A 26,586-nucleotide genomic window follows, 5' to 3' on the forward strand; every position below is an offset into this window, starting at 1 on the left:
GCGCCCTAGTCCTTGCAAATTTCTCATAACATGTTATCTTTGTTTTTTCTCAGCAGATTGTTTTGTATCGTAAATACCGGGAATCTGCACTGAAAGCCTGCATAGCCAGTATAGATCTGCTCATTCACTGCCAATGACTATATTTTCTCCTGTCTACCTTTCATCCTTCCGTTTATGTAGACGAGCTATCTAACCCAGCAATACCTGGCCCGTGGACTGGGCGGGCTTACGGGCCGATATCGACTATGCTGGCAGACTCAAGGATCAACGAGGCCTGAGCAGCCAAATCGATCTGCACGGAATGAGACCGTGGGAAAAGACCTGTGCACATTGGAATGGCTGAATTACAGCTCTTCTGGGCACCCGGCCAACTTTGGGTCCAACTTGCGCATGATCGTTGAGGTCGCAAGTTCAAATCCAGCTCTCGCGGGTGTTAGGCGATGGGGTGGTTTTACATTGAATCTGTCAGGTTTCACTTACTCGCAAGCTTACATCTGTGTATGTACATGCAGTAAGGGGGATTTTTTTTCAGTGTGTAATTAATACCAACTTCAGTTTCTTTCATTTTTTCCATCACGATTCGCAGAACAGCTGAGATGACATTTGAGAAGATGTGTGTTTGATTACACAAAGTTCCCAACTATAACGTTCTCAAAACACTGTTTTGCCCAATATATCGAAATTACGTAAATACACATATGTAAGCTCCATGGAGAATCTGAAGGGACAAGAACAGATATACCAGTTACCGGTTACATCAATCGTATACAGAATTGAAAAAGTGAGCACCAGACTTACATATGCATATATTACATTGCGCATGCGCAATAAGACCTGAAAGAAAACTTATTTCTCAAAATTTGAGAGTATGACGGGTTGCACACATGTATATCTTTACGTCAGAGGATATTCAAGTGTGTCATATAGCAATTATACTGTAACAAAATACCAGTACCTCATCTATATATTATATATCACAATTAAGACGTGTCATTCAGTATAGATGCATCCTACATTTTCCTACCGCATACGTAAGTCCGTTAGCAACTTGTGGATGGTCGTGGGCCTGTAGTGATCTATCAACAGAATCGTGGCTGTGCGGAGAGGGGTGGGCGTGGGGGAAAGCATTTAAACAAAAGGCATGATTGCCACTCCCCCGGTGTCTTATCATCCCCTTAACTTCTTCCTCTACCGTTCTAGGTTACGTGCGTACTTTCAGGATCCCCACCCCCTACCTGTCACTTTTTCCGGATGCACCCTGCGTCTCCACCCACGTACTGTTGACCTCAGTTATTATTCTCGGACCCAGAACTAACCGCTACCATCTTCTCTGGTCGTACGATCGACACGCGGAACTCTCGAACTGAATCACGTCATAATGAGATAATTACAGGAAGATGAACAAGTGTGACTTATCTTAGTTTGTCAAAACTACGTGCACCGGTTTATCTAAGGCTGGACAGAAAAGGCCGTGAATGAAATGTGTCACAGTTGCCTGTAATAAAAACGACAAAAATCTAAAACCCTATATATAAATTGAGATAAGAGCGATGTACATGCAGTATTACTTGCATAACTAAACATTTATATATGCTCCTACATGTATATTAATGGTGTAATTAACTAAGTTCAAATTTAATTTTAAAATGTCTCTTTAAGCGTAGGCCTGCAGAATGTGCCCGTATGTGCAAAAGTTACACAAATGTATTACATTAAACACGTTCTTCTTTATTTAAAATGCTGTGAAAATTTGAAACGTTTGTACTGTCCATCAGTAAGTTTTCAACAATTTTTCATTTGGAGGTACGGTAATTAAGTAGTTATCAGGTATCAGTTGCTAAAGTGGAGGTCAGCGCCGATGCCAGCGGAAGGTGAGAATTTCGTAAGAAAACATCGTATTAGTTCATGCTTTCTATTGGAGAGAAGTTGCTGCGGAGTTAAAATGTGGGGTGAAGTTCGCCCGCCGACGTACTATTTCTTAGGTAAATTTTCCTTATATGGGTATATAGGTCAACAGGGGTGGAGCTTAGAAAAGTCCCGTTCACAAAATAGTTCAACTCTGTAGAGCGTAAGTATATGGGGATCCGTAAGGGGCACAATAGGTGGCCTGCTATGTTCTGAAATAAACAAACGCCACAACTTTTCTCAGCATTGTCATTCGACAAACCAGACTCTTGCAGCGGCTAACTTATATCGATACGTTTGTGATTATTTACTCGACTTCTCTCACAGAAGGTAAACGCCACAAATGAGATAAGTTTTCAAGGTAAGCACTTTTCCTGTGACGCAAATCTTTAGTGACTACTACGTCACAGCGGACCCCCTGCGAAGCTGCACCGGGATATAGTACAAGCTGTGGATGCGATTGTTTTTTTTTTTTTTGTTTTTTTGTCTATGGTTAAATACTCTGCGTTCAGATCGTACTAAATGATCAATTAAAATATTGTGGCGAGTGGCACACGTGGCATTTTTACGAAACTGGGCATTTTCCGATCTTCCTATTTCGGAATTATGTTTTAGTGCGCATGCTTACGTGGAGTGGTCAGAACGAGGCTAAAAATTTCGCCAAAGTTTTCTGTGTCCCCTCATCACAGAAAAGTTGTTAGGAAAACTTCGGGATTTATTTAATTTTTTCGGGTGCGGGTGGGGTCAATACCAGAACAGAGAGGGAGAAGACTCTTCAACGGTGTGACCGGTCAACTTTCAGGCGCCGAAAATGTCGGGGCCACCACAGCAGATGATAGGTAACCAAGTTGTTCATGTCCGTGGCGATTCGGACTCGGACCTGGAAGCCCTGTTCAAGGCTGTGATGAACCCGAGCGAATACGCTCAGCTACCACAAGGAGTGCCATTCAGGCAGAGACAACTTCCCTCATCTTTTTTCAAAGAGCCAGAACCACAACAAACGAAAGGACAATCGAGCCGTGAGGGTAGTGTCGAGGGTAGCTACCGCTCCCCGACCGTTCAGTCGCCACCCCCAGGCAGCCTTCCCATCAACCACCCACGGGCGCACTCTTCCCCAGCTACCTTACAGCAGACGCTTAGAGCGGCAGCCCCTCCGCCCGCACCCCAACACCCCAGACAGAGAAGCTATGACGGGCTGGTAGACGATCCACCCCTACCCCCAGGCTGGGATGTAGCAACGCATGAAGGACAGAGGTATTTTTTGAAGTATGTATTGGAATGCTGTGACTCCTCCGTTCTCTTTAGTCTTTTCACGCAGCCATGTTTCACAATGTCGATGGTCATTTTCACCGTGGATGTAAATTAAACCATGTCGTGGTCATCTTGTTCATAAGACCCCCATATGCCCCATGCCCCCCATGAGACAATCATGATAATTTTGAAAACAAGCGAAATTCTTGCCCACCTCATGCAGTCCTGTATTGGATCTGGCACAAACATTGAGGAACATCTCCTGTCTGCACAGTTTGTTTACACTGTCAGAGTCAAGCCCACTCAAAAAGAGAAGTTTGTGCCAGTTGGTTCAGTTTCGGAAGCGTAAATCAAATTTTACTGACAAAACCAAACATAGAAAGCCCCCAAACTTCACGCCCTTTCATGAATTATTTTTAACGCTATGGGTAAGCGGCCGACCAATCTTATAGCAGAAAAAATGATAGTTTCTTTTTGGTAGTCCGAAAATCAGAATGTTGAACCTTGTATCATTGACTTAAATGACTACTAATTCTGGATTTAGAAAAAAAAAAGATACCACATAAAAGTTGTTTAACGTTGCTGCTGAAGTCTTCTGAATTTAGTTGCTGGCATGTCCATTCTGCATTTCCTTCTGATCTTGTGCTTGTTTAGTGCAAGTGAGTGTTGTAAAATTTTTGTATACATGTATGTACATGTGATTGTTACCTGTATAAATTGGACTTCTGTACATGTGACATTGTGGATTTCCATGCTGTCATTTCCATTTACTATGTGTCAAAACTGGAGTGACATCACTTTATGTGACATTTGACTTTATTGCTTCATGGTTGGCATGTTATTGTGCAGTCTTAATATCCTTTATTAATGGGCAAGTTTTAGTCGTATCTCATTGAAAACACATGGCCAGCTGTTCTGTTTATCTCCCTCTGCAAACTCTGCAAACCTCTCTCTGCAGACTCTGCAGCAGGTGTCATACCCGATAATTGAGATATAGTTCATTTAGGGGTGAATGGTTTTCGAACACCAGATATAAAACAAAAAAAGAGACAAACATGTTCAAAACGGTCAAACCTTAGTTAAAACTAGACATACAGAATCCCACTTCACAGCGTGAATTTTCTTCGAATAGATAGGACTGAAATGTGAACTCGTGTCAGTTTGATAGCATCAGTCTACTGTAGTTATGCATTTTTTGAATGCACGTAAAGCCCTTAAAGTGATACTTTTGATGCCAACACTTTTTTCGGATAAAACAAATGAATCAAACTTCATCAATCAGAATCAAGCAAAGTGTTCACCTGAAAAATACTAATGATTTGGTGAAATACAGCATCTTGCTCTAAATTGTGATTTCACCTTACATGAATTCAACATAAAATATAAATGTTCTTCGAGCTGTGTCGAGGTCTTTATCATACCAGTTCGGCGCAGTGACCCAGGATCCCCTCACCAGTGCGGTCACTGTGTGTCAGTTCCAGCTCATGTTGGCTTCCTCTCAGGTGTTTCAGCAACCTGTGGATGGTTGTGGGTTTCCCCCCGGGCTCTGCCCAGTTTCCTCCCACTGTTATGCTGGCCGCTGTCACTAATGTGAAATATTCTTGAGTATGTCATAAAAATTCAGTCAAAGAAATAAAGCAGTTCTAGTGCTGCAATTTTTATCATAGTTTATTGAAGGTTCTTTCAGCAAACTCCAACAGAGGCACTGATAGAACAATGTTGAGGCTCCAGTACCATGTTTCATCACTTTTCAGAGATTTGAAAATCCCTGAATAACAAGGCTGCTTCTTTGTTGTGGAAAGCCTAATTGGGATGAAGCAACCCTGCACTTACTGTAGATCATATTTGTAACAGTGATTTCTGTTATTATCCCTGTTCATCAGCTGGTTTCATTTCAAAGGGAGATAACTCAGACACCTGGGAAAGCCACGCCTTGCCCATCCCAGTTTTTCAGAAATTTGAAATGAAGAGTCTGGTGGTTGAGCCTTGAGTTGGCACATGTAAACAGGATGTGCCCGTGTCTTAAGTGACTCACTCCACCTGGTCACTGATCTCTAGCCCTGGAAATAGGAAGGATGATACCGCGAGCATTAGAGTGTCGCAAAGATTAAATGAAGCTGAAAGCATAACAGTTGGCAAGTCTGCTTGTGGTGCACTGTACAGTGTGTGTAGACAAAGTTAACCTGGGTAATTGTATATTAAGGTAATATTATTATTTTGTCGGTCTTGCACCATTTAGTTTGGACATTTTCTGCTGTTACATATAGCAAGATTGACATTATCCTTTTGCCCCACAACATTGGTTTTCATTTAGCTAATAATAATGATTTATTTATTGAAGGTATTTCTATCAATTTACTATCAAACTGTTGTTCTCCAAGGCCTTCACATACAAAATAATACATAGACATAGTAAGCAAAGTACAGTACACATATATTTGTATCATATCAAAATATATAACAAGTATAAACCAGCCCTAAAAACAACATTTCGTGTATTTAAGTTTTGGAAGACTTCTTATAGATTTTCAAAAATGCCTAGCTGCTGAGCTGTCCATGGAGGAAGCAACATATACATGCAGAATGTGTTGACCATAAACCCTTTGAGCCTCCAAGGATATCTTTTGCTTCAAGATATGAGAGCACCCTCCCACCGCCACCCCATTAGGCACCAGCCCAGACAGATAAGTCCAAGTCTTAAGCTATGAAGAGAAGAGAAGCTTAGACCAGGGACCTGCACAGCACCTTTCACAGCCAGCCCTGGGAACACAGTGGAGCTTTTGAGAGGGCATGAATGGGAGGGTTTGTGTAGGTCCTATCAATGTAGATCAGAAGCCTTAGGCTACCTTCCCTCAGCCCCGGTACAGCCTGGAGATCCTAGGGTCTACAGGCCCTACACAGCTATAGCTAGCAAGCCCACTGATAAACTTAGTGTACGCCCCACACAAAAAACCCTCTGTGCATAGATAACCTGTTGGATGCTAATAGAGGAAGACTCCATGATTTTTACTTTACTTGCATGTACTGGCTGTAAGTGGCGACTTTAAGCGTGTGGTACATGCAGTCAGTAGAGAGACTGCATTGCAGTTCTGTTCAGAGCTCTGCATGTTAATTGGAAATGACCCATTATTACACTTCTCTAGCAGGCGTACATGTACATTTGCAGGTACATGTACATGGTTTCATTCAGCTAGATTCAGTTTCATGTTGATGGACTTGTGCATACATGTATTGGTACATTATCTCTTTGTACTTTCGGAACTAAATGTACAGTATACATGTAGCTGTAACCTGTCAATATTTACATTCGAAGATTCATTTGATTAAGTACTTCTCTTTGACCATTATAATGCTTCAACTCTTATACAATGCCGTGAAAAGAAAAATTATCAGTGAGTTTATGGCAATTCAAATCTTTTTGAAATGAAACACCCTAGCCCAGTCAGATTTTGGGATAAGTGATGGTTAATCTGGCTCCTCTTTACCAGATACAATGAGTGACAACATTTCACTTCTTAGTGCTGGTGAACAATGCGTTTCTGCTTCAATAAACAGTGATTGCTCTTCCATTCTTGACAATACCATATCTTGCCCATCTGTAGTCACAAAGACGGCAGACAACAGGGGAGAGGTGGAGGAGGTGACAGCTTTAAAAAATGGGTCTTCATTATGTATCTTGTGTCACATCTGAATATTGTCAGAACTTCCATCTTGCATGTTACCGCTGTCTGTACTAGGCTGGTGTAAGGTGTAGGGAGACTTCACCTGGTTTATCTGTGTAGGGACAGGTATTGCATAACTTGTCTCATCAGACATATGAATATGTCTGAACTCCCATCTCACATGTTAATGCTGGCTGTACGAGGTTGTGTTAAGGTGTAGGGGAGACTCTGGGGTTTTACCTGTTCTGAACTCCCATCTCACATGTTAATGCTGGCTGTACGAGGTTGGGTTAAGGTGTAGGGGAGACTGGGGGGTTTTACCTGTTCTGAACTCCCATCTCGCATGTTAATGCTGGCTGTACGAGGTTGGGTTATGGTGTAGGGGAGACTATGGGGTTTTACCTGTTCTGAACTCCCATCTCGCATGTTAATGCTGGCTGTACGAGGTTGGGTTAAGGTGTAGGGGAGACTGTGGGGTTTTACCTGTTCTGAACTCCCATCTCGCATGTTAATGCTGGCTGTACGAGGTTGGGTTAAGGTGTAGGGGAGACTGTGGGGTTTTACCTGTTCTGAACTCCCATCTCCCATCTCACATGTTAATGCTGGCTGTACGAGGTTGGGTTAAGGTGTAGGGGAGACCCTGGGGTTTTACCTGTTCTGAACTCCCATCTCACATGTTAATGCTGGCTGTACGAAGTTGGGTTAAGGTGTAGGGGAGACTCTGGGGTTTTGCCTGTTCTGAACTCCCATCTCACATGTTAATGCTGGCTGTACGAGGTTGGGTTAAGGTGTAGGGGAGACTCTGGGGTTTTACCTGTTCTGAACTCCCATCTCACATGTTAATGCTGGCTGTACGAGGTTGGGTTAAGGTGTAGGGGAGACTCTGGGGTTTTACCTGTGCTGAACTCCCATCTCACATGTTAATGCTGGCTGTACGAGGTTGGGTTAAGGTGTAGGGGAGACTCTGGGGTTTTACATGTACCTGTTCTTGACCTGTGCTAAGTGGTCTGTCACAGCATGAGTTGATTGTAACTACCATAGCAACATACATTGTATGTCTTTAACATTTGTTCTCTTGGAACCTGACTCTCTTAGGTTTTGGGTGTCATGCGTACCGACGCTGGGTAAATGTTACAGTCAGCATCAGATAGGGTCTTACAGGCTATACAAGTACATATATACATACATGCAGATGTAACATGATGTATTGTTAGATGTAACACTACATATAGGTATGTCATTCAAAACAGGACATGTGCAGGTAGTTCTCGAGTGCATCAGAACCTCTACGATGTGTGGGAAATCTGACCAGTAAAGGCACACGTTATCTCTGAAGTAATCTGCTGGATATACAGGAAGTGTATGTACAGTAAGGGACCAGCATCTCACAGGTGTCTTACCTGGGCATACATGTAATGGTGTAGTGGAAGAAAAGCTTGTGAAAGTGTTGTCCGTACTGAAATAAAGGGCACATGATAAAGATATATGGAGATAAAGCATTTCCCCAAATTGATAAGGCTTTGTGGGAACGTTTGGTGACCGCTATTATACAGGAAATCTGTAATATTTTCTGTGAGAGAGAAACAGGGTTGTTTGTTTTTTTTATCTTTTCTAGTTGGTGTTTGCTTCTTGTCAATGATGCATGTCACTGATGTTAGTGATACTTATTGTCAGTGGTGCTTGATGCTAGCCACCCCTTTTGTCGATGTTGCCTCTTTGCTGGTGTTGGCCTTTGTTGGTGTTGCCTCTTATTGATGTTGACTGTTGAATGTTGCCACTTATTGGAGTTGAATGTTGCCACTTCTTGATGTTGACTGTTGAATGTTGCGTATTGTTTGTGTTGTGCATGTTGCTGTTGCATCTTGTTGGTATTCCTATTGGCCGTGCTGTCTGAACATTGGCCATTTTGCCAGTGGTTTGGTCGTGGTTTTTGAACACTTCAGCTTGTCCAGACTGTCCATAATTGTTTGATTCAAATATTGAGATATTATACATGACTTATACAGTTACATGTACAGTCTACACTGTCAGAGTTACCTCAGTATTGTACTGTTTGAGTTAGTGCAGTGTTCCTCTCTGCGAGTCACAACAGTACTTGGTTACATGTAGTTGCTACAGTATTTTCTACAGTAGTGTACTCTTCTTATTTGGGGTTATCACAACATTGCCCCCTTTTCAGTACTTCACTTGGTTAAAGTTACAACTATGCTATTTATGAAGTTCCAGAAGTACTCTGCATATGTACATTTAAGTATGTACGTTGGTACGGCTCTACAACTGTGTTGCACTTACTACAGTACTCGACTTTGTCAAAGTTGCCACAGTGCTTTTCTTGGTTGGATATTAAGTAAAAACCTGGATTGTGATGCATACATATACTAAACCCAAAAAGTGAATGCTGAAGCACATGTTATCAACTTTGTGGTGGAAGCCTTCCATTCCTAGACGGAGACTAATGTTCTAGGGTTCTATCCATCAGGCTAGATAAATGTACAAGGCTGTGGAACATGGGTAAGGGGCCTCGGGTAGTGCAGGGTGGGGAGATAGCAGACTTTGTACCAGGTGGTGAAAATCCCACTGAGAAACAAATAGAGCAAAACTGGCTAAGACAGGGTGCCACTAAAAATAGGAATGATCCCAGGTACGGGATAAGATAGTGCACCCAGAGTCCGGGAGCAGCTTCTGATCCTTAACCCAGCAGTAATTAACGAAGCAATAGCCCTACATATTATTGGTGGCAAACGAAATCAGTAACAAGGAAACAGTAACTTACGAAACAGGGCCAAAGTTTTGTTTTCATCACCATATTGTTATGTAACTGAGCAGCTTGTACAGTTTTCTGTGGCCAAGTGTAAAACTCTGACCATTTCAAGAAGAGAAAAATAGAAAGTTACTATTGAATGAAATTATTTCATTATGATTTATAACTGGCATTACAGCAGTGAATTGTGCAGCATGGTTGGAAAAGGGGTCCATGGTAGAGGACTAAGTCTCTTCCCACTCTTTCTCTCTCTCCTTACACATGTTATGTTAGACACCTGGATAAACTGTGGCTAGTTTTATACCAGGCTGGTGAGAACTAGGCTGAAATTAGACCTAAAACAAGCTGTGGCTTGCAGTTTCCTGAATATTTAACCCAGTTGGTTAGAAGAGGAGGATGTGAAGGTGTATGACTGGGAGTAGAGCAAACAGGGGTAGGCAAGTAAGCTGAACTGGACTGGGGGTACAAGCTGGAGAGGGTGGGTTGGTGGCGGGAGGGGGTTGTGTTAGGGTTGCTATGGTAGAGATTATCAACAAAACACTGATACAGATACATGTACAGTGCTGTAGATGTACATATATGAATGCGGCTACATGTACATCTATATGCTGGTTGAAAGTGTGAGTTACATTTACATGTACATAATCGTAAGATGTACTGGACTTCCTGTAATGTTTTGTGGTTGAAAATTGAGAACCATCATAATGTAGGCTTGTACAAACAGAACATAAAAGCTCTGCTTGTGTATTGCTTTAGGTACTCTGTTAGATCACCAGAAAAGCATATTTTAGTTCATCATAATAAAGTCAGGTTAGTTATTCTGAAATAGACAGTGGGTTTCCTCCGAGCTCCACTCTGGTTCCTACCATCATAATGCTGGCCGCCTTCGTATTAGTGAAATATTCTTGAGTACGGCCGTAAAACACCAATCATAGAAAGAAAGAAAGAAACAGACATTCGGGTAGAGAGTTTACATTCTAACAGTTATTAATGGCATGATTTTGGTCATTGTACATGCAATCTATATTTAGCATACATATCTATATTTACATGTAGGTAAAGTTACATGTGCATAACCTAAAAAGTTTTTAAGCAGAATTTTTGTCAAGACTGCGGTGTAGTCTTGTTACGGATGAAGAGGGTTTTTGTTGGTCAATAAAACATGACTATCATTGTGTTTCAGTATCCATTGGAGGATTTTCTTAATAGTTATCTGAATTTCAAAGTTGACTCTTTGAAGCATGTGTGCAAAACAAAGCACAGTCACCGCTAAATTTAGTGTCGTTAGTATTTTGTGTGCACATGTGAATTTGCATTTATGGATGTGTACTTATATGCTAATGACATTACCATGAAACAATGGACATTCACATACAGTGAAGCCAGCAATAAATGTATGACTATAAATGGAAGCAATAAATTTGTTTCAGCTTTTATAGCACAGCTGTGTTAATTAAACCAAAGTGAATGGTCAAGGAGTAGATCGTCACAGATGCAATTTTCCAAGATTTTCAACATGCAGGTGACATATTAAGCTATTATGATTTAGGGTTTAATGTATGTGTGTAGTATTAGCTGGAGACATGCATGTGAAAGTGCATGTAGTCAAGATCATCTTGATCATACAGTGATTAGAATTCAGATCCTTATATTCATCTTTATGGATAATTTGTTTTAATTTACATATACTTGATATTTTAAAGACGAGGTTATTATTTAAATGGCAAGTCCAGGTGTCAATATCTTGATCCTGCTACCTCTACCTTGTTGGTTGGGGTTGGCATTTTCGTTTAGCACAGTTTTATTTTCAGCAAGAGTAATTGGTCCCAAATGTGATGATTGTGCTGTCTAATACTGTATCTAACATCCTGGTTGATTGTGGAGTTTCTGGCAACGGTTCCATTTACACATATACATACTGTAGTTCTTTTGCATTACGTATGTAATTTTCTGGATTACATATTTTAATGATATTGTGGATTTCAACTTTTAAACCTTTGGCCCCTAAACATTTTTAAACATGTCTAACTACATGATTCCATTTGATTTTGGATGTTCTCATTGTCAGACCTAAACCATGCACTGCCTAGTATTGTAAATTTGTTCCGTCAATGATAGGGCTAAAGTATTGCCAATAAGCCATTATCACTCAGTCATTCATTCTTTTGCAGGCACTGATCAGCTGGGTCAAGACCAACATTTAAGCCCTCTGAATTCTTATGACTTCGCAATTATATGCTTGGTGCTTTATCAACCGTTTGATTAGTCTGACCCAGTGCATTGTAGTATACTAGTAAGCCTTTACAATAGCAGGCAGAATTCATGCACATGTAGCTCAGTCCAATATTCACAGGTAGGGCCAGCGAAAGTCAACAGCAAAATCTATTACATGTACATGTTACTGTAGTATGTGTCCTTTTAAAGTCGAAAGCAGCCAGTCTTCCTCTGTCACACTCAGTGCCAATATATCCAAGTTCTCAAAAGATAGTATTATGTGACTGCTTTCATGTGTAAGGGTAAGGAAATGCATGCCCTGAAGCTATGCGTAGATGTACAGTTCCTGTATACAGACCCCTAGCTAAGATTTGGTGAAGGCATGGGGGAAGGGCATCCCAACCAAATGAGCCGGGCGTCCAGGGGCCTATCAATCTGTGTACCTGTGACCTCTGATCGTTAAACATAATGGCTGTTTATATATAAATGTATGGTCTTCAGCATATCATTTTAGTGAGGCTTTCTACTGAGACCATTTTACTGCATTTTGACACTTGTGAGATATGACTAGTAATGTTTAAATGTCATACTTGAAACAAACACACAAGCCGTATTTTTTTTTATGTGATGTTTGGTTGGTACCTTCGGAAGCAACAGGTGCTTGATAAGACTAAGTAGAAGGAAAGAAGTTAGCCAGGTGCCAAAGTGTCACAGTTTTGTCAAGTTTTTGAAGACATAGCATACTTGTAACTCTACAACCTTCTGTAAATGATATTTTTCGGAAGTAAAGAGAAGTAAATAATGAAAACTCAGGTGAAATGTCCAGAATAAGATGTATGGTAGTTGTAATACCAAACAGGTGTAAATGTGTGACTGTAGGTTTGTTTGACAATGCTAGCGCTAGGTCAGTTGGATTAGTTTGATACAGTCTGGGTGTATGGGTATATGTAATTCATGCCTGTTCATGCGTAGAGGCGTGCAGTGACTCATGGTGGTCTGAGAACAACAGACGAGGTGTGCTTATGTTTGTGGTGGGTGGATAGCAATAAAGAGTAGAGGGGGTGGGAAGAGGTTAGAGGAGACACTTATTTATTCAATCAAGGCTTAAACCAAGATTGTGGGACTATGTACACATACATGTAGGTGTAACTAAGACCTGATTATACATATATTTGGTGGAAAAAAAGAGTTCAGCACTTGAATGTTTACATTGTACATGTACCTACATGTGTACATGGTATATAGACAACATGCAGGTACACCTGATTGTAATCAGTTTGAAACATAGGTGAAAGGTGCAAGTTGCACATTATATGAAGACGAGGGCAATTCTTACATGTAGTAACTGGCAGTTTTCAGTGGGGTGTCTTACATGTAGAAAGTCTGTTCTAGCCTACACATGAATTATCCTCTTACTTAGTGCTGAGCCAACATGTGCACATTGACTAATTGATATGGGGGAAAAACTGTGTACTTATAACTATGCAGAAACAGCAAAACGAACAAATGATTGCGTTTTCTTGCACTTCCAGAAAAATCTTTGAAAAAAAAAAAACAAAACTGAAATGAGAGCAGAACTATAATTTATAAGATGTGTGCCCTACAGATCTAGGAATTGTGAGGGTTTTAGTCTCAAAAGATGGAAATACATGTACTGTGTTTGACCTAAAATATCATCCTCATTTGATTCATGCTGCATGATTTTGAGCGCTCTGTAGGTCTTACAAAGGTGTTTAAGGTTTCTTTCGAGCCAAGGTTGATGTCCTACTGTTCGAATAGTAAGTTTCAGAACCAGAGCTCAGTATAGTATTTTATGCGTTTAAAAATGCACTTTTTAATGCAAATTTTTAACACAAATGCTGTAAGTTTCCAGTGTGACTGTGATACCTAGTGATATTTAGACACAGAAGTTTCCTATGCCAAACCTCCAGAGCTAGTGTTTACTCTGTTCCCAGTGTTTACAGTTACCTATATTACAACCACCTGTCCACCTCGCTGATTGACTTTCCCCCCTAGGTACACACAGGTGTAGTGCCCAGTCATTATTTACAGGCGTTTTTATCTACCCAAGTATATTGTCCCGGACACTTGACCCAGGCCCCCCTCCCCCCTCTTAAAAGGCGGGACGGGGGATAGTAAGCCTTACAACCACGCTAACTATACATGTAGGCCCACGCTTTAAAAATGTTAGGTTGTGCAGTTATGACTTTGTTCAAAGGGACTAGCAAAATATATTCTTTCAGCAGCAGCTGATAGAGATACGGTGTGTATTAAGCTATTTTTAAAAATACAGTGAAAGGGGTAGAGTCGAAGAAAATAAGCTGGTTATAAAGTAGTCTTCTGCGCTGGGATTGTTGAGGCCTATCCACTTGTACTCTTAGTTGATCTAGTTAGACCCTGTTCTCACATCAACACAACCATTGTAACACCTATACCTATGTTTACTCTACCTGGCCTTTTGGCCTACTTACCTGTTTTGCTTGTACTACAGCTCAGTAGGCATCAGACAGCCTGGCTGTGGGAGCTTACATGTATACCTACCTACCTGTATATTCATAAATCTTACTTGTGGGCTAGTTTGGTGTTGGGTGTGTTTACTTGCACCTGCACACCTGACAGGTAAATAAATATACATGTGTCCTGTTGTGAGAAAATCCCTCACCCCTATCACCAAGGGCTAGTGTGTCTGCTCTTTTCTTTTTAAACCTTATGTACATATTCTGGAAGTAGTTTACGCACTTCTTTTTGAAATTTGATTTTTGAATAGACTCCTTACTAAAGTAACATAACATTGTCCTTTTTGTGCTATTTGAAGCATGTGCAGGACATGTGTGCTCAGTAACAGATGTACAGGTCTTACATTTGTAAACATGTGCATGTACATCAAAGTTCTGCGAGAAAGTAGTTAAGGTTTTCAAATTTGATTTGAATAGCACCTGGATAATGAATTTATGAATTTCGCTATTCAAGGTACATGTAAATTATTGTGACAGTTTTAAGCTGTGCCTGGGTGTGATGCTCTGCGGAACAAAATGAGTATACATGTCCATGGAGAATTGTAAATAGAGCTCCAGAATAATGAAGAACGATTTAGTCACCCTCGCGTTACACTAATTCCCATAAAGTTGCGGTGTGGCTTGTTTTTCACCTGTGCAATTTGAAACTCTTTGAGGTTGGCGACCTCTGTCATCCGATACGGTTACCTGAGCAAAGTTCTGTTGCAGGTATATTTTCAGGTTAAGGTTTTATATCGCTTAAAAGGCAGCTTAAAGGAGTCACTTGGTACTTGTGCATGGATAACATACATGGATATTTATAGGCTGACTAAAAATAGTCCTTGGTGTGCTGTTGATTATATTAAGCGGTACACGTACATATACACAGAGTGGTGTTGTTAAACCTGTGACCTGCCCGTTAGTCTATCGTTTGCAACTCTATCTCTGGACTTAAGCATCTCTGCAAGCAAGCAACACTGAAGCGCATGGGATTGGTCAAAAGGCAACGTGTGCACAAGAAAGCTGGCTTTATCACTCCACGCATGTCAACAATCATGCTACAATACCCTTACTGCGTGTATTTTCAGTTTTCTTACAAGAACAGACTTACATGTACAGACCGTGAGGTAAATAAAGGTAGCAACTTTGTTGCTACAGTAAACAGTGTAGATGAAATACACACTGTCCACCAAGTTTCCTTATCATAAAAGGACAGACTCAGTCGCTTAATGTATCATTTTATCTTACAAACATAAAAGCACACTTTTAATGTTATGGTTATGATTCAAGAAAGTTCTAAAAAAAAAAAAATTGGGATCTACTACCATCAAGCATTGGCTTAAGTTTAGAAAATCAAATTAAAGACTTCCAAAAAGTTCAATGCAAACTTTGTAAGTTTTTCTTTTTTGACCAACCCACTCGTTGAGATTTTGGATACTTTTGTTTTCCCACATATATCTTTCGTTTACATGTACATGTAGGTGTACCTCATGTACCGGTATATGTGAAGTGTCTGCAATTTGTTTAATATCATAGCAGATCCTACATCTCTTTCAGTTACACTTAGTGTATTCAGGACTGAGTCAGCAAGAAGACCCTTCTCTTTCCATCTGTTACAACCTGGAAACAACATGTACCCCTTCATGTACATGTAATTTCTGACTCACGCTTTTCACCCCCACCTCCACCCCCACCCCAAGCCACAACTTCTACATGTACATCACCTTTGCCACCACATCACGGCAATCTCAGCTACTCTCATGGATCTCTGCTCCCCCATCCCCCTCCCCCCTCTTAACTCTGTGGGAGCAAACCACTGGCCTTGTATCCTCCTCAAGTGTCTGTCTCTCCTAAGTCTATTGACATAGGGTTTTTTCCAAGGGCAGTTTAGTTGGAGTTCTGTATAAGGGCCAGCACGTACCTTGTTTCCGGAGGAGCAGAGAACAGCGGAAGGGACAGAGACCACATGATTTATTGCAGGTTGGAGGGGGGAAGGTGTAGACCACAGGGGTGAAAGGAATTATTAAAGGCTTTAGACACAAGTTCACCTGTAAATGAAGACTAAAAATGCATATTTAAAAATCTTGGGTTTTGTCTATTGTGTCATATTCATAAGTTCTGCGGGCTTTGTCTACCATTTTACTCTGTTACATGTTACTACATTTGTGTGGTGTGAAGGCACTTCCCTGAAATGCCAAAATTGGACAATGCTGATGCACATATACATGTACATACATGCACATGTATAAGATGAGCAGCCATTGAAGTAACAGAACTGATGCACAATTTGGTATCCAGAACCTCATGTCCATGTACATGTAAGTTACACTAGTGTGTCACTGTTCCATCTGTTGGTACATAAACATATAGTGTGGCTGGTTCAGTAACTGGCTCAGCTTGTTAGCTTACATGCTGGACTCAGTTAATCAACTGTATTCCTTGTAGTTCTTATTAAGACAATATATCCTTGTGTGGTAGTGAATTGGTCATTGTCTGCAGTGATCAGAATGGATGATCAACCTGTAACTTGTCTTATTTCTGTATTACTGTCATACTGGTACACTGAGTTAACATCCCTCCTCCTCCCCACTTTGTTTTCCCCTGTCTCTGCCCCCTCTCCTCTCTCCTGGTCTTGTCCATGCCTGTGGCCTGTTTACACATGGCCAATGGTAAACACTGAGGTGGAGAAAGACAGGAGGGATATCTGTAACAAGGCTGCTGTGTGGCTGACCAATAGCTTTCCCTCCACACCCCACTAAATTCACTCCCTAAACCTCACAAGTGATGGTAACCTTTGACCTGCAACCTCTGACCTCTCTGTGACCCATAGCTGTGTTGTGATTCCTAGCTACAACATGCATGTAGCAGTGGTGCCCAGGTACAACATACTGTACTTGTAGCAGTGATGCGCAGATATAACATACATGTAGCTGTGGTGCCTGGTACTACATGAATGTAGCAGTGGTGGCCAGGTACTACATGAATGTAGCAGTAGTGTCCAGGTATAGCATGCATGTAGCAGTGGTGCCCAGGCACACCTAGCTTTGGGGCCCTTGTACAACATACATGTAGCCTTGACGCCCAGATACATCATACATGTACATGTAGCCTTGGTGCCCTGAGACAAAATACATGTTGCGAGAGAACCTTGCTACAACATACATGTAGCCTTGGTGCGCTGATACAACATACATGTAGCCTTGGTGCTCTGATGCAACATACATGTAGCCTTGATGCAATGATACAACATACATGTAGCTATGGTGCTCTGATACAACATGCATGTAGCCATGGTGCTCTGATACAACATACATGTAGCCTTGGTGCTCTGATACAACATACATGTAGCTATGGTGCTCTGATACAACATACATGTAGCCTTGGTGCTCTGATACAACATACATGTAGCCATGGTGCTCTGATACAACATACATGTAGCCTTGGTGCTCTGATACAACATACATGTAGCCTTGGTGCTCTGATATAACATACATGTAGCCTTGGTGCCCTGATACAACATACATGTAGCCTTGATGCGATGATACAACATACATGTAGCCTTGATGCGATGATACAACATACATGTAGCCTTGATGCGATGATACAACATACATGTAGCCTTGTTGCGCTGACAAAAAATACATGTAGCCTTGGTGTGCTGAAACAACATACATGTAGTCTTGGTGCCCTGACACAAAATACATGTAGCCTTGGTGCCCTGATACAAAATACATGTAGCCTTGGTGCCCTGATACAACATACATGTAGCCTTTGTGCCCTGATACATCATACATGTAGCCTTTGTGCCCTGATATATCTTACATGTAGCATATTTGCTCTGATATATCATACATGTAGCTGTGGTGCCCAGGTATGACATGAAGACCCAGATTCTATAGGAAGAGGATATACATGTAGGAGTGTTGCATTTATGTATGAAAACTAGAAATATGGAAGTTAGTTATTTGGACCAATGAGTAAATCAGTTTCAAGGTAAAAGAAGACTGCTTTTTCTGGAAGTACAGTTTTTATACAGAGAATCCAAATCAGTTTTTTGTCTAACTCCTCATAGTCCGCAAGTGCTAGCATGATGGAAGTCTCGATATACTTCTACATGATCTGCGTGAATTATTATTACTCTTCAGACATGGAGGAAAGATTAGCATTGTTACACTTAAACCACATATATACACAGGTCACAAAATCTTGCTACAACACAGCATGTAGCATACAGATGTGATTCTTGCATTATGTTCACCCACTCTGAGGCGTTACATTTGCCTACCTCGAGGCATTCAGTCCCCCCCCCCCCCCCCCCAACGAGATCAGTGCTTTAAGCCTAAAATTGAGGAAGCTTACCCACTGTGATGGCGTTCACCTGACCATAGAAGAGAAAGCCCAAATACAGCCAGTGCTATAAATACCCCAGGCTAGACAGTAGAGCTTTTATCAAGCCCTAGCCAGATGCATTAGTACACTCCATGTACCAACATCTGTTACATATATATACATGTACATGTATGTCTGCGCCAAGTACATGTATACACCTTAATGTCTTTGCAAAAAGCCAGAATTTTATGCAACTTAAGTATCCTAATTACTGTATTTCATCAAAAGTTTGGCCAAAAAAGAATGTAGCAATAGAGCATGGGAAAGCATTTTGATGCCGACAGCACCTGATAAGAAATCAATCAAACTTAAAAGAAAGTCTCAATTAGTGTTTACAATGTATTTGCATCTCAGTCAAGATTTTGTTCTCATTTATAATAGGTGAAGCATAGGTAATGGTTTAGGTGTGAGTTAGTGCCAGTTGAAAGTTGTCTCTCTGTCAGGTGCATGTATATGCATACAGAGTCTATGTAGGTAGGTCTTGTTACATGTAAATTGGACTACACAGAGCTTGACCCCTGGTGTGTGAGGTCACTGCCAGCTCTATACAGTTCTAGCCTGTCTGCATGGAGCTTGGATCTACTTACTTAGATGCTCAGTCCAAAAAGACCATAACTCGACCCCTCCCTTCTCTTCCTCCCATCTAAACATTCATGTATCAGAAATTTTCTGATCCATGTTTCACGAAGATGCCATAGATGTACCTTATACAGGACAATGGTACAGTAATAGTGAGAAACAAAATATTGTACGACAAATGTACGAGTAAAAAAAATATTGTATTTCGCTTTGTGAAACTGGGCCCTGATTTAGCTGAGAGCTGCACAGAAAGATGTACACTGTGTGTGAAGGTCTATAGAGTACATCTAGATGGATGAGATTATACCCAGGTTGATACACTGTAACATTTCTGTCAGTGGTATGTATGTTCAAAGAAGATGTTACCCAGTTCAAAGTCTTAGCCACACATGTCAAGCACATTTAGTACATTTACATTTGAAGTCCGCTGTTCTGTTATCCTTCCTTTATCTGCACAGTCTTCAGCAGGGGTAACACTGGGTGATTTGAACGTAGGTGGTAATGAAAGAAGAAAGCCTTTTTGGTTTTTTGGCTGTGGCCCTACATAGTAAATACTGCTATCAAGAAAGCTGAATATGTAGACTTTGTTTTTTGTACTTTGTTTCGTACTAGCTTTTAGCATTGGAGAATACTTTCCCCATCAAGACATTACCTGAACAAAGTGTTTTTGTCTCCTTATTTCTCACTAGTTATTCACACTTTTTTTTTGTCCTACACATATTAGCATCAATGTGATTTGGCCCTCTGACTTGAACTAGAAGTTTTTTGACTGAATCTAAATGTACATAAACTGCCAATTTGTATTAGTCGAATAGTACACATTTAAGGCAAATTAAGCAGATCTTTTTTTTTTTTTTTGGATTAGTTGCATTCGACAGGGTGCACATAAACAACCCTATTTTGTAATATGTTTACATGTATGTCATCTGTATCTGTGATATGAAAATTGGATCTCTGAAAGGGTTATATGTGACATCCTCACCGTCACAGAACAATAGCCAGACAGCCATATTGGAGTCCAGCTTACTTGAGCTTGAAAAGTCACAGTACTCCAATATGGCTGTCAGAAGTAGGTCATGCTACCCCTCTATACAGTACATGTACAGTTTATCTTGTAACATTCACCAGGCCTATTATTGTTACAGGTAATAACTCAGCATATGGGATTTTCACTTATTGAGCAGAACCGAGTAAATTATTGCATAAATTTGGATCCACGGAATTACTTGTCATTGCAAGGAACTTCCGAGATTGATTGAAAGTACATATGTATCCACAGATTGAATAAGAATAAACTTGTGTTCAGCTCTTGTCATGTGAAAAAGGAAGAGGACAGCTTTGGTTTTACTGCATCCCTTGATTACTGCGGTTTGAGCGGGACATGATTGTGTTAACTGTCCTATCACTGCCCCTCTCGGCTCCCAACCCCCTCCCCTGTTGACTGACCTAGAAACCCAGCTCTATCCATCAGTGGATGTTGTATGTGTACATCAGGAGACTTAATGCTGAACCAGTGCAGTGTTGTTCCTCCTCACAGGGGTGCCTCTGGCTCCTATCTGGCACAGGCTATGTTGTTGTACAGTCTCCATCCAGACCTCCAGAAAGATAGAGCTCAGTTTGTTCAACAAATAAAACGCCCACTAAAACAGGAAGTGTAGCCTGGGCATTCTGTGGTTTCAGGGCCCTGGCTACAGGACTGGCCAGGCTGGTGTGGGGTTTTCAGTACAAGGCTGGAGTTGGGGGTTCCACCACAAATCCTTAAGTATCACTGTACATGTACATTGGCGTATGCTGTGTGCTGTTACATCAGGAGTTCTTTATGGCCTTACATGTACTTCACCAAAATATGGATGATGACTGATGGAATAATGTGTCCATGTGCAGGATTTGGATTGAGGGTCATGCAGTATTAATAAGTGAAAACATTAATCGTCCATCCAACACATATTTCACCCAGCGAACACACATTTGAATTGCACAAGACTGCTCGCAAGATTCCATCATTCTCAAGCAATTCTTAACGTTGAACAATGTTCCCACTGGCCTGAAAATAATCAAACTCTGTTGAAGCGTTTTCAAAACATTGATAGTCCTTGGAAAGAGAATATGGCCCCTGAAACTGACAGTGCTGGAAATGATACATGTAGGATATTGGATCCAATGGAAATGTCCTGGAAAAGCGTTTTCCTTCATGGGTGTCTAGTCTATTCATTCTGTTAATCAGCTCTCCTACATTTATGTCCATTTGATCAAGTTACCAAGGATGTCTCAGAAATGAGGCATTCTTTCAAGCTGGATGTATATGTTTGAGTTTGAACCAAAGTGTAATTATAGTATGTGTGTGTAAGGACAATGGCACATGTCTGGGATGTGAATTGTTGTACAGAAAGCTAGGACTATGGACAAAGTTCTCTGAGCAGATGTTCTGTTGCTTTGAAGACGTTAACTCGAACATGTAGAAAGTATCGGTTGAATGTGCAGGAATAGAAAAAAAAAATGTTTGCACCTGTACAGGCTTTAATTGCTTCATTACAGTCATCTGAGACAAAAATGATTAATTTTTCAGAGCTGTATGAATGTTAATAGGCAGAACTTCTTGGCCGTAATTATCAGTGTCTTTTATTCCTCTGAATACTGATGCATGTGCTTCTAAAGAAAGCAGTGTAATAAAACATTTGTTTTAAAGTAGATTAAAGTATTTGTAAATGTTTACTTTGTCATCATGGTTGCTAGATTTATATACTTTCTAAACAATTTGCCAATGTGAAAAGAAAAATCGGTTTAAAATTTTATCTGTCCGACGCACCTGTGCTTATATAAATGAATATTTTCACATACTGAACAGAAAGGTTGACATACGTCGCTACCTGCAGTTGAAAATTTGTTGGAATGTTGCCTGTACATCAGTGCAGATGTATGTCATCTTCAAAAAATTATGCACTTAATTTACATATATATGCTCGTGAATAATTTTAGAAAGATCTGTATCAAGTGTGGATTATGTAGATGAACTTACAGATGCTTGTGGGTGTTGATTGTGCTTTGTGTTTGTTGTTGTTGTTTGCCAGTAGCTAGCATGCACACATTGACATACAGTATGTCGATGTTGAGTAATAGAACATGGACCTGTATCTTGATGAAGAGATATTGCAATTATCATAGAATCAGTTAAATTTAAAGGCAAAGAAAACACTAAAGTGAAGTATGTATGAGATGAAAGGCCGTCCAGAGAAATAGTTTTTGTTTTCTTTAGAACTTGTTCAACATGTAAAATGGTTTTCAAGCATCGGATTGCGTGGTGTTATTTAGAGGGTATCAGTGACGTCATTTCTACAGATTTGGCTGGAAACAGTTCGTTTCAAGGTCCATTTGGAGAAAGTGTTCGTACATCATCTGTATGGTTATACATTTTGAATGATGACATTGAGCAGTGTAAGTATGTTAAGTGTCAAAAAGGCTCATGTGATGTCACTGGTCCCAGAATGATCAGAAAAGGCCACCATAGAATCCAAAGTTTCAAATGAATGTTACAATGTTGAAGAATTTCTAAACAAGTGAATCAAACTATTTTTCTGAACAGTGTTCAGTGGCCTTTCATCAGGTATACATTCACACTTCATGTTAGTGTTTACTTTGGCTTCAGAGATCAAACTGACTGATGTGTTAATCAGATAGGTAACTCCATGTACAGTGTATATGTAGTCAGTCTGTTACAGTCTTATACATGTACAGTCAATCAGTCAGTGATGTTGTTGAACTAATCATTTTTAAGCTGTTAGTAACATAGTGAGTCAGCAGTGGTAATCTGTTGTGTATTTATTTTTAATTCATCTTGTTAGTTGGTCACTCAATCTAACAGTCAGTAATTCAGTCATTTCATGCGTCAGTCGGAAGATTAGTTCCCAAGTTTCCGTTCAGTCTCCTCAATGAGACATTAACATGATATAATAACTGTTGACAAGTTATTAATTACTTCTGTGTCCAGTCACCTGGATCAGTTGGTCAGTCAATCAGTCAGCCATTCAGTCTACGTGTCAATCAGAAGATCACTTTCCATGTTGTTATCTGTCTTTGCAGTCACGTAGATCAGACAACCACGTGGCAGGACCCCCGCAAGTCCATCAGTACCTCTGCCCTGAACCAGAACCAGCCGAGCCCCGCCTCTGCCCCTTCCCCGCACTCACCGCAATCCCCGGGCCTGCAGCCCGTACAGAACCTGGGACCCTTACCACCAGGCTGGGAACAAGCCACCACTCCCAACGATGAGGTCTACTTCATCAATCATTTGGACCGGACCACAAGCTGGTACGACCCACGACTGTGTAAGTAGCATGTTCAATTCCTTGTCGAATATAGAAAGGTAGCTTTGTGTTTCAGGCATGAGCGCTGACTGAAATATTTGGCATAAAAGTGTTCTTGCATAAAGTTTGTTAACAGATCGCTTTTTATCCACCAGTATGGCATAAACCCTGAGCTTGCTCTACCGGTGAAAGTCTGTGACATAAACCCTGAGCGTGCTCTACGGGTGAAAGTCTATCCCTCAAACCCTGAGCATGCTCTACGGGTGAAAGTCTGTGGCATAAACCCTGAGCTTGTTCCACGGGTGAAAGTCTGTGGCATAAACCCTGAGCGTGCTCTACGGGTGAAAGTCTGTGGCATAAACCCTGAGCTTGTTCCACGGGTGAAAATCTGTGGCATAAACCCTGAGCGTGCTCTACGGGTGAAAGTCTGTGGCATAAAAACCTGAGCGTGCTCTACGGGTGAAAGTCTATGGCTAAAACCCTGAGCGTGCTCTACGGGTGAAAGTCTGTGGCATAAACCCTGAGCTTGTTCCACGGGTGAAAGTCTGTGGCATAAACCCTGAGCGTGCTTTACGGGTGAAAGTCTATGGGTAACACATAGGACATTTTGTTAGTTTCTTAACAGATTTCATACCATCCAAAAAATTGACATCATTATTTAAGTGAAAACTGGTTCAGTATTGTGTTAAAAAAAAACCGATGGAATAAATAAAGAAATGAAGTAAATGAGTTTGTAGCATTTTATAAAACAGCAGACTATTCGGAGAAACCTTCCCCTGCCTTGGTTATTAATGTTGCCTGGAAATAAAGTCCCATTGTCTGAATTCATGCAATATACATCTGGGTGACAGTTGCCGAGGTGTTAAGAAGAGCATTGCCGGAAAATCATGTATTTAGCATGTCTGTGATACATTTCAGCTGAACACATGCAACGACCAGTCATTCGACAAGGCAATTTACCCGTCGTACAATTACAAGGTCAAGGCCAGCCTTCACCCGCTGCGAACCAACAGCGGATGACGCAGGCTGAGCGTCAGCGGCAGATGCAACTGCGACACGTCCAAATAGAGAAGGAGATGTTACGGAAAAGGCAAGAAGAGTTAGCTAGAAAGGTGAGTACTGCTTGTGGGCACTGTTATGTACATGAAGGCACGGTCATAGCTTTTATCCCTGCTAGTCCACTCTGGTGCAAGAAGACTTTGCAGAGAGGTTGTCTTGATTAAAACGCAATTTAGATTGCCCAAGACATAATTTGGATAGCCAGTATGAGTTGATCATTTCTGGATGAAGTGAAGGAGTCGAGGATGGAGATTTAGATGGGAGTGAAAGAAAAATAAGTATTATTTTTGTGTGAACATGAGGGGAAAGACCACTGAAACTCGTATGCAAAGCTAGCTTTATGAACCACTTTTGCTGTCACCCAAACACCATTTTTACATGGAGTGTGGGAACAGCTTATTCTGTGTAGAGTAGATAGGGGTCTAGTAAACTCCACAAGAACTTACAAAAGTGAAAATCAAACTTGAAAATCACCGGGCTCCAGTGAAATCAATATGGTGTACTTATATGTAGATGAAGCCCACCAAAGTATTCAAGCATTTGACTGTATTAATTCAATCAAAAAAAAGTCTGAAAAAGGAAGTACTGTAATTCTTCAACCATTTCGTGTGTTTGCAAGGTATTTATATACAAGCATATTCTGAAGGCCTTCTTCTGTGTTGACTTTTTGGGCAGCCCTACAATTAGCCAATACAACCAATGTAATTTTGTCCTCAAAATCAATTTAAAAGTGTGCAAAAATTACACTGAAAGTTGCTCATACATTCGCGAAAAGGTTGAGAAATTAGAGTGACAGTAATTTCTGATGAACAGGTAGTTGCAGTATAAACATTTACAAAGCCAACTAATCTACTTAAGTTTTGTACATGTTTTGTTCAGACACTTTTTGATTTCATCACAAAACGGCAAAAAGAATCCCCCGCAAAAAAATGAGTGGGCGTCTTGCCTTCTTTTCGTGGAATGTAGAAGTTTAGGACAGATACAGTGCAGTTACATGAGTGACAACGATTTACTGTAAGCAGTGTCTCATATATGTCTCAGCATAAATGCATATACTAATACCATTATCAGTAGGGTAGGTATCTATAGCAGAACGTTGCTTACAGTAATAATGGAAGTTGTTATTCGTATAACAGCTCTGTGTTAATAGACAACTCTTAGGATTTCCATGTGCTTTGAATCTTGCCAGGCCATGTTTTTGGAGGTGCCCAAGTGAACTTAAATCATAATACAAAATCTCTTGTTCATTCTGTGCGATTCCTGAGTGAACTCACTCACAGTTTAACAAATATCAAATATGTTCCTCTTCTCGCCCGAGAAAACACGGGGCATGTTTTTGATTTTAGCAGTTGTCAAACAAAAATTGCATTTGTATTATCTTTATGATTGTCCAATGCTAGTAGTGAGATTGTCCTACACCAGTAATGAGATTGCCCTACACTAATAATGAGATTGTCCTACACCAGTAATGAGAGTATGTTACTTGTTTGTTATTGATCGAATCCCAGTGTGTTTGTAAACAGAGCAGTCTTGCTATATCTTTGTGTGTGTGTGTGTGTGTGCGCATATATATATATATATATATATATATATATATATATATATATATATATATATACACACACACATTCACATGTACATACATACTTGTTGGATGCATGTAACTATTGACAACATGCTAACCTTGATTTGGCCTTGTATTTGTCTTTGAACATGGAAGTTTTAAGATGTCCATAGAATGTGTTTTAGCTGTCCTCAGTCCCCCCCACCTTCCCAGCCTCAACCCCAAACCCGACTTGAAACATTTGTACTAATAATTAGGGTGTTTACAAAAGCCCCAAACTGCTTTGCTTTTCAACTTAAAAGGAGTTCTCTCTTATTTTCACTCCGTCAATGGTCCCTTTTGGAAATTAAAAGTCTAATGCATGCGTATTGATAAAAGACGAATTTTCCACTCCCCAAGTGTAGAT

The 26,586-nt window shown here is 40.6% G+C and overlaps 1 protein-coding gene across 3 annotated transcripts in view; it reads left to right on the top strand.

Annotated features, from left to right (window-relative positions):
- Positions 1-2,565: 2,565 nt before the first annotated feature.
- The window catches only part of LOC135479165 (transcriptional coactivator YAP1-like), a 33,817-nt gene continuing 9,796 nt past the window's right edge, over positions 2,566-26,586 (top strand). For 2 of the 3 annotated variants that reach the window (XM_064758928.1, XM_064758930.1), the window contains exons 1-3: positions 2,566-3,171; positions 23,334-23,578; positions 24,476-24,669. In XM_064758928.1, the coding sequence (XP_064614998.1) occupies positions 2,717-3,171; positions 23,334-23,578; positions 24,476-24,669 (894 nt within the window). In that variant the 5' untranslated portion in view covers positions 2,566-2,716. The remainder of the gene's footprint in view (positions 3,172-23,333; positions 23,579-24,475; positions 24,670-26,586) is intronic. The other variant, XM_064758929.1, reaches the window with a different exon arrangement.

Source organism: Liolophura sinensis, chromosome 12 (genome assembly GCF_032854445.1).
Source record: "Liolophura sinensis isolate JHLJ2023 chromosome 12, CUHK_Ljap_v2, whole genome shotgun sequence".
Lineage (NCBI taxonomy): Eukaryota > Metazoa > Mollusca > Polyplacophora > Chitonida > Chitonidae > Liolophura > Liolophura sinensis.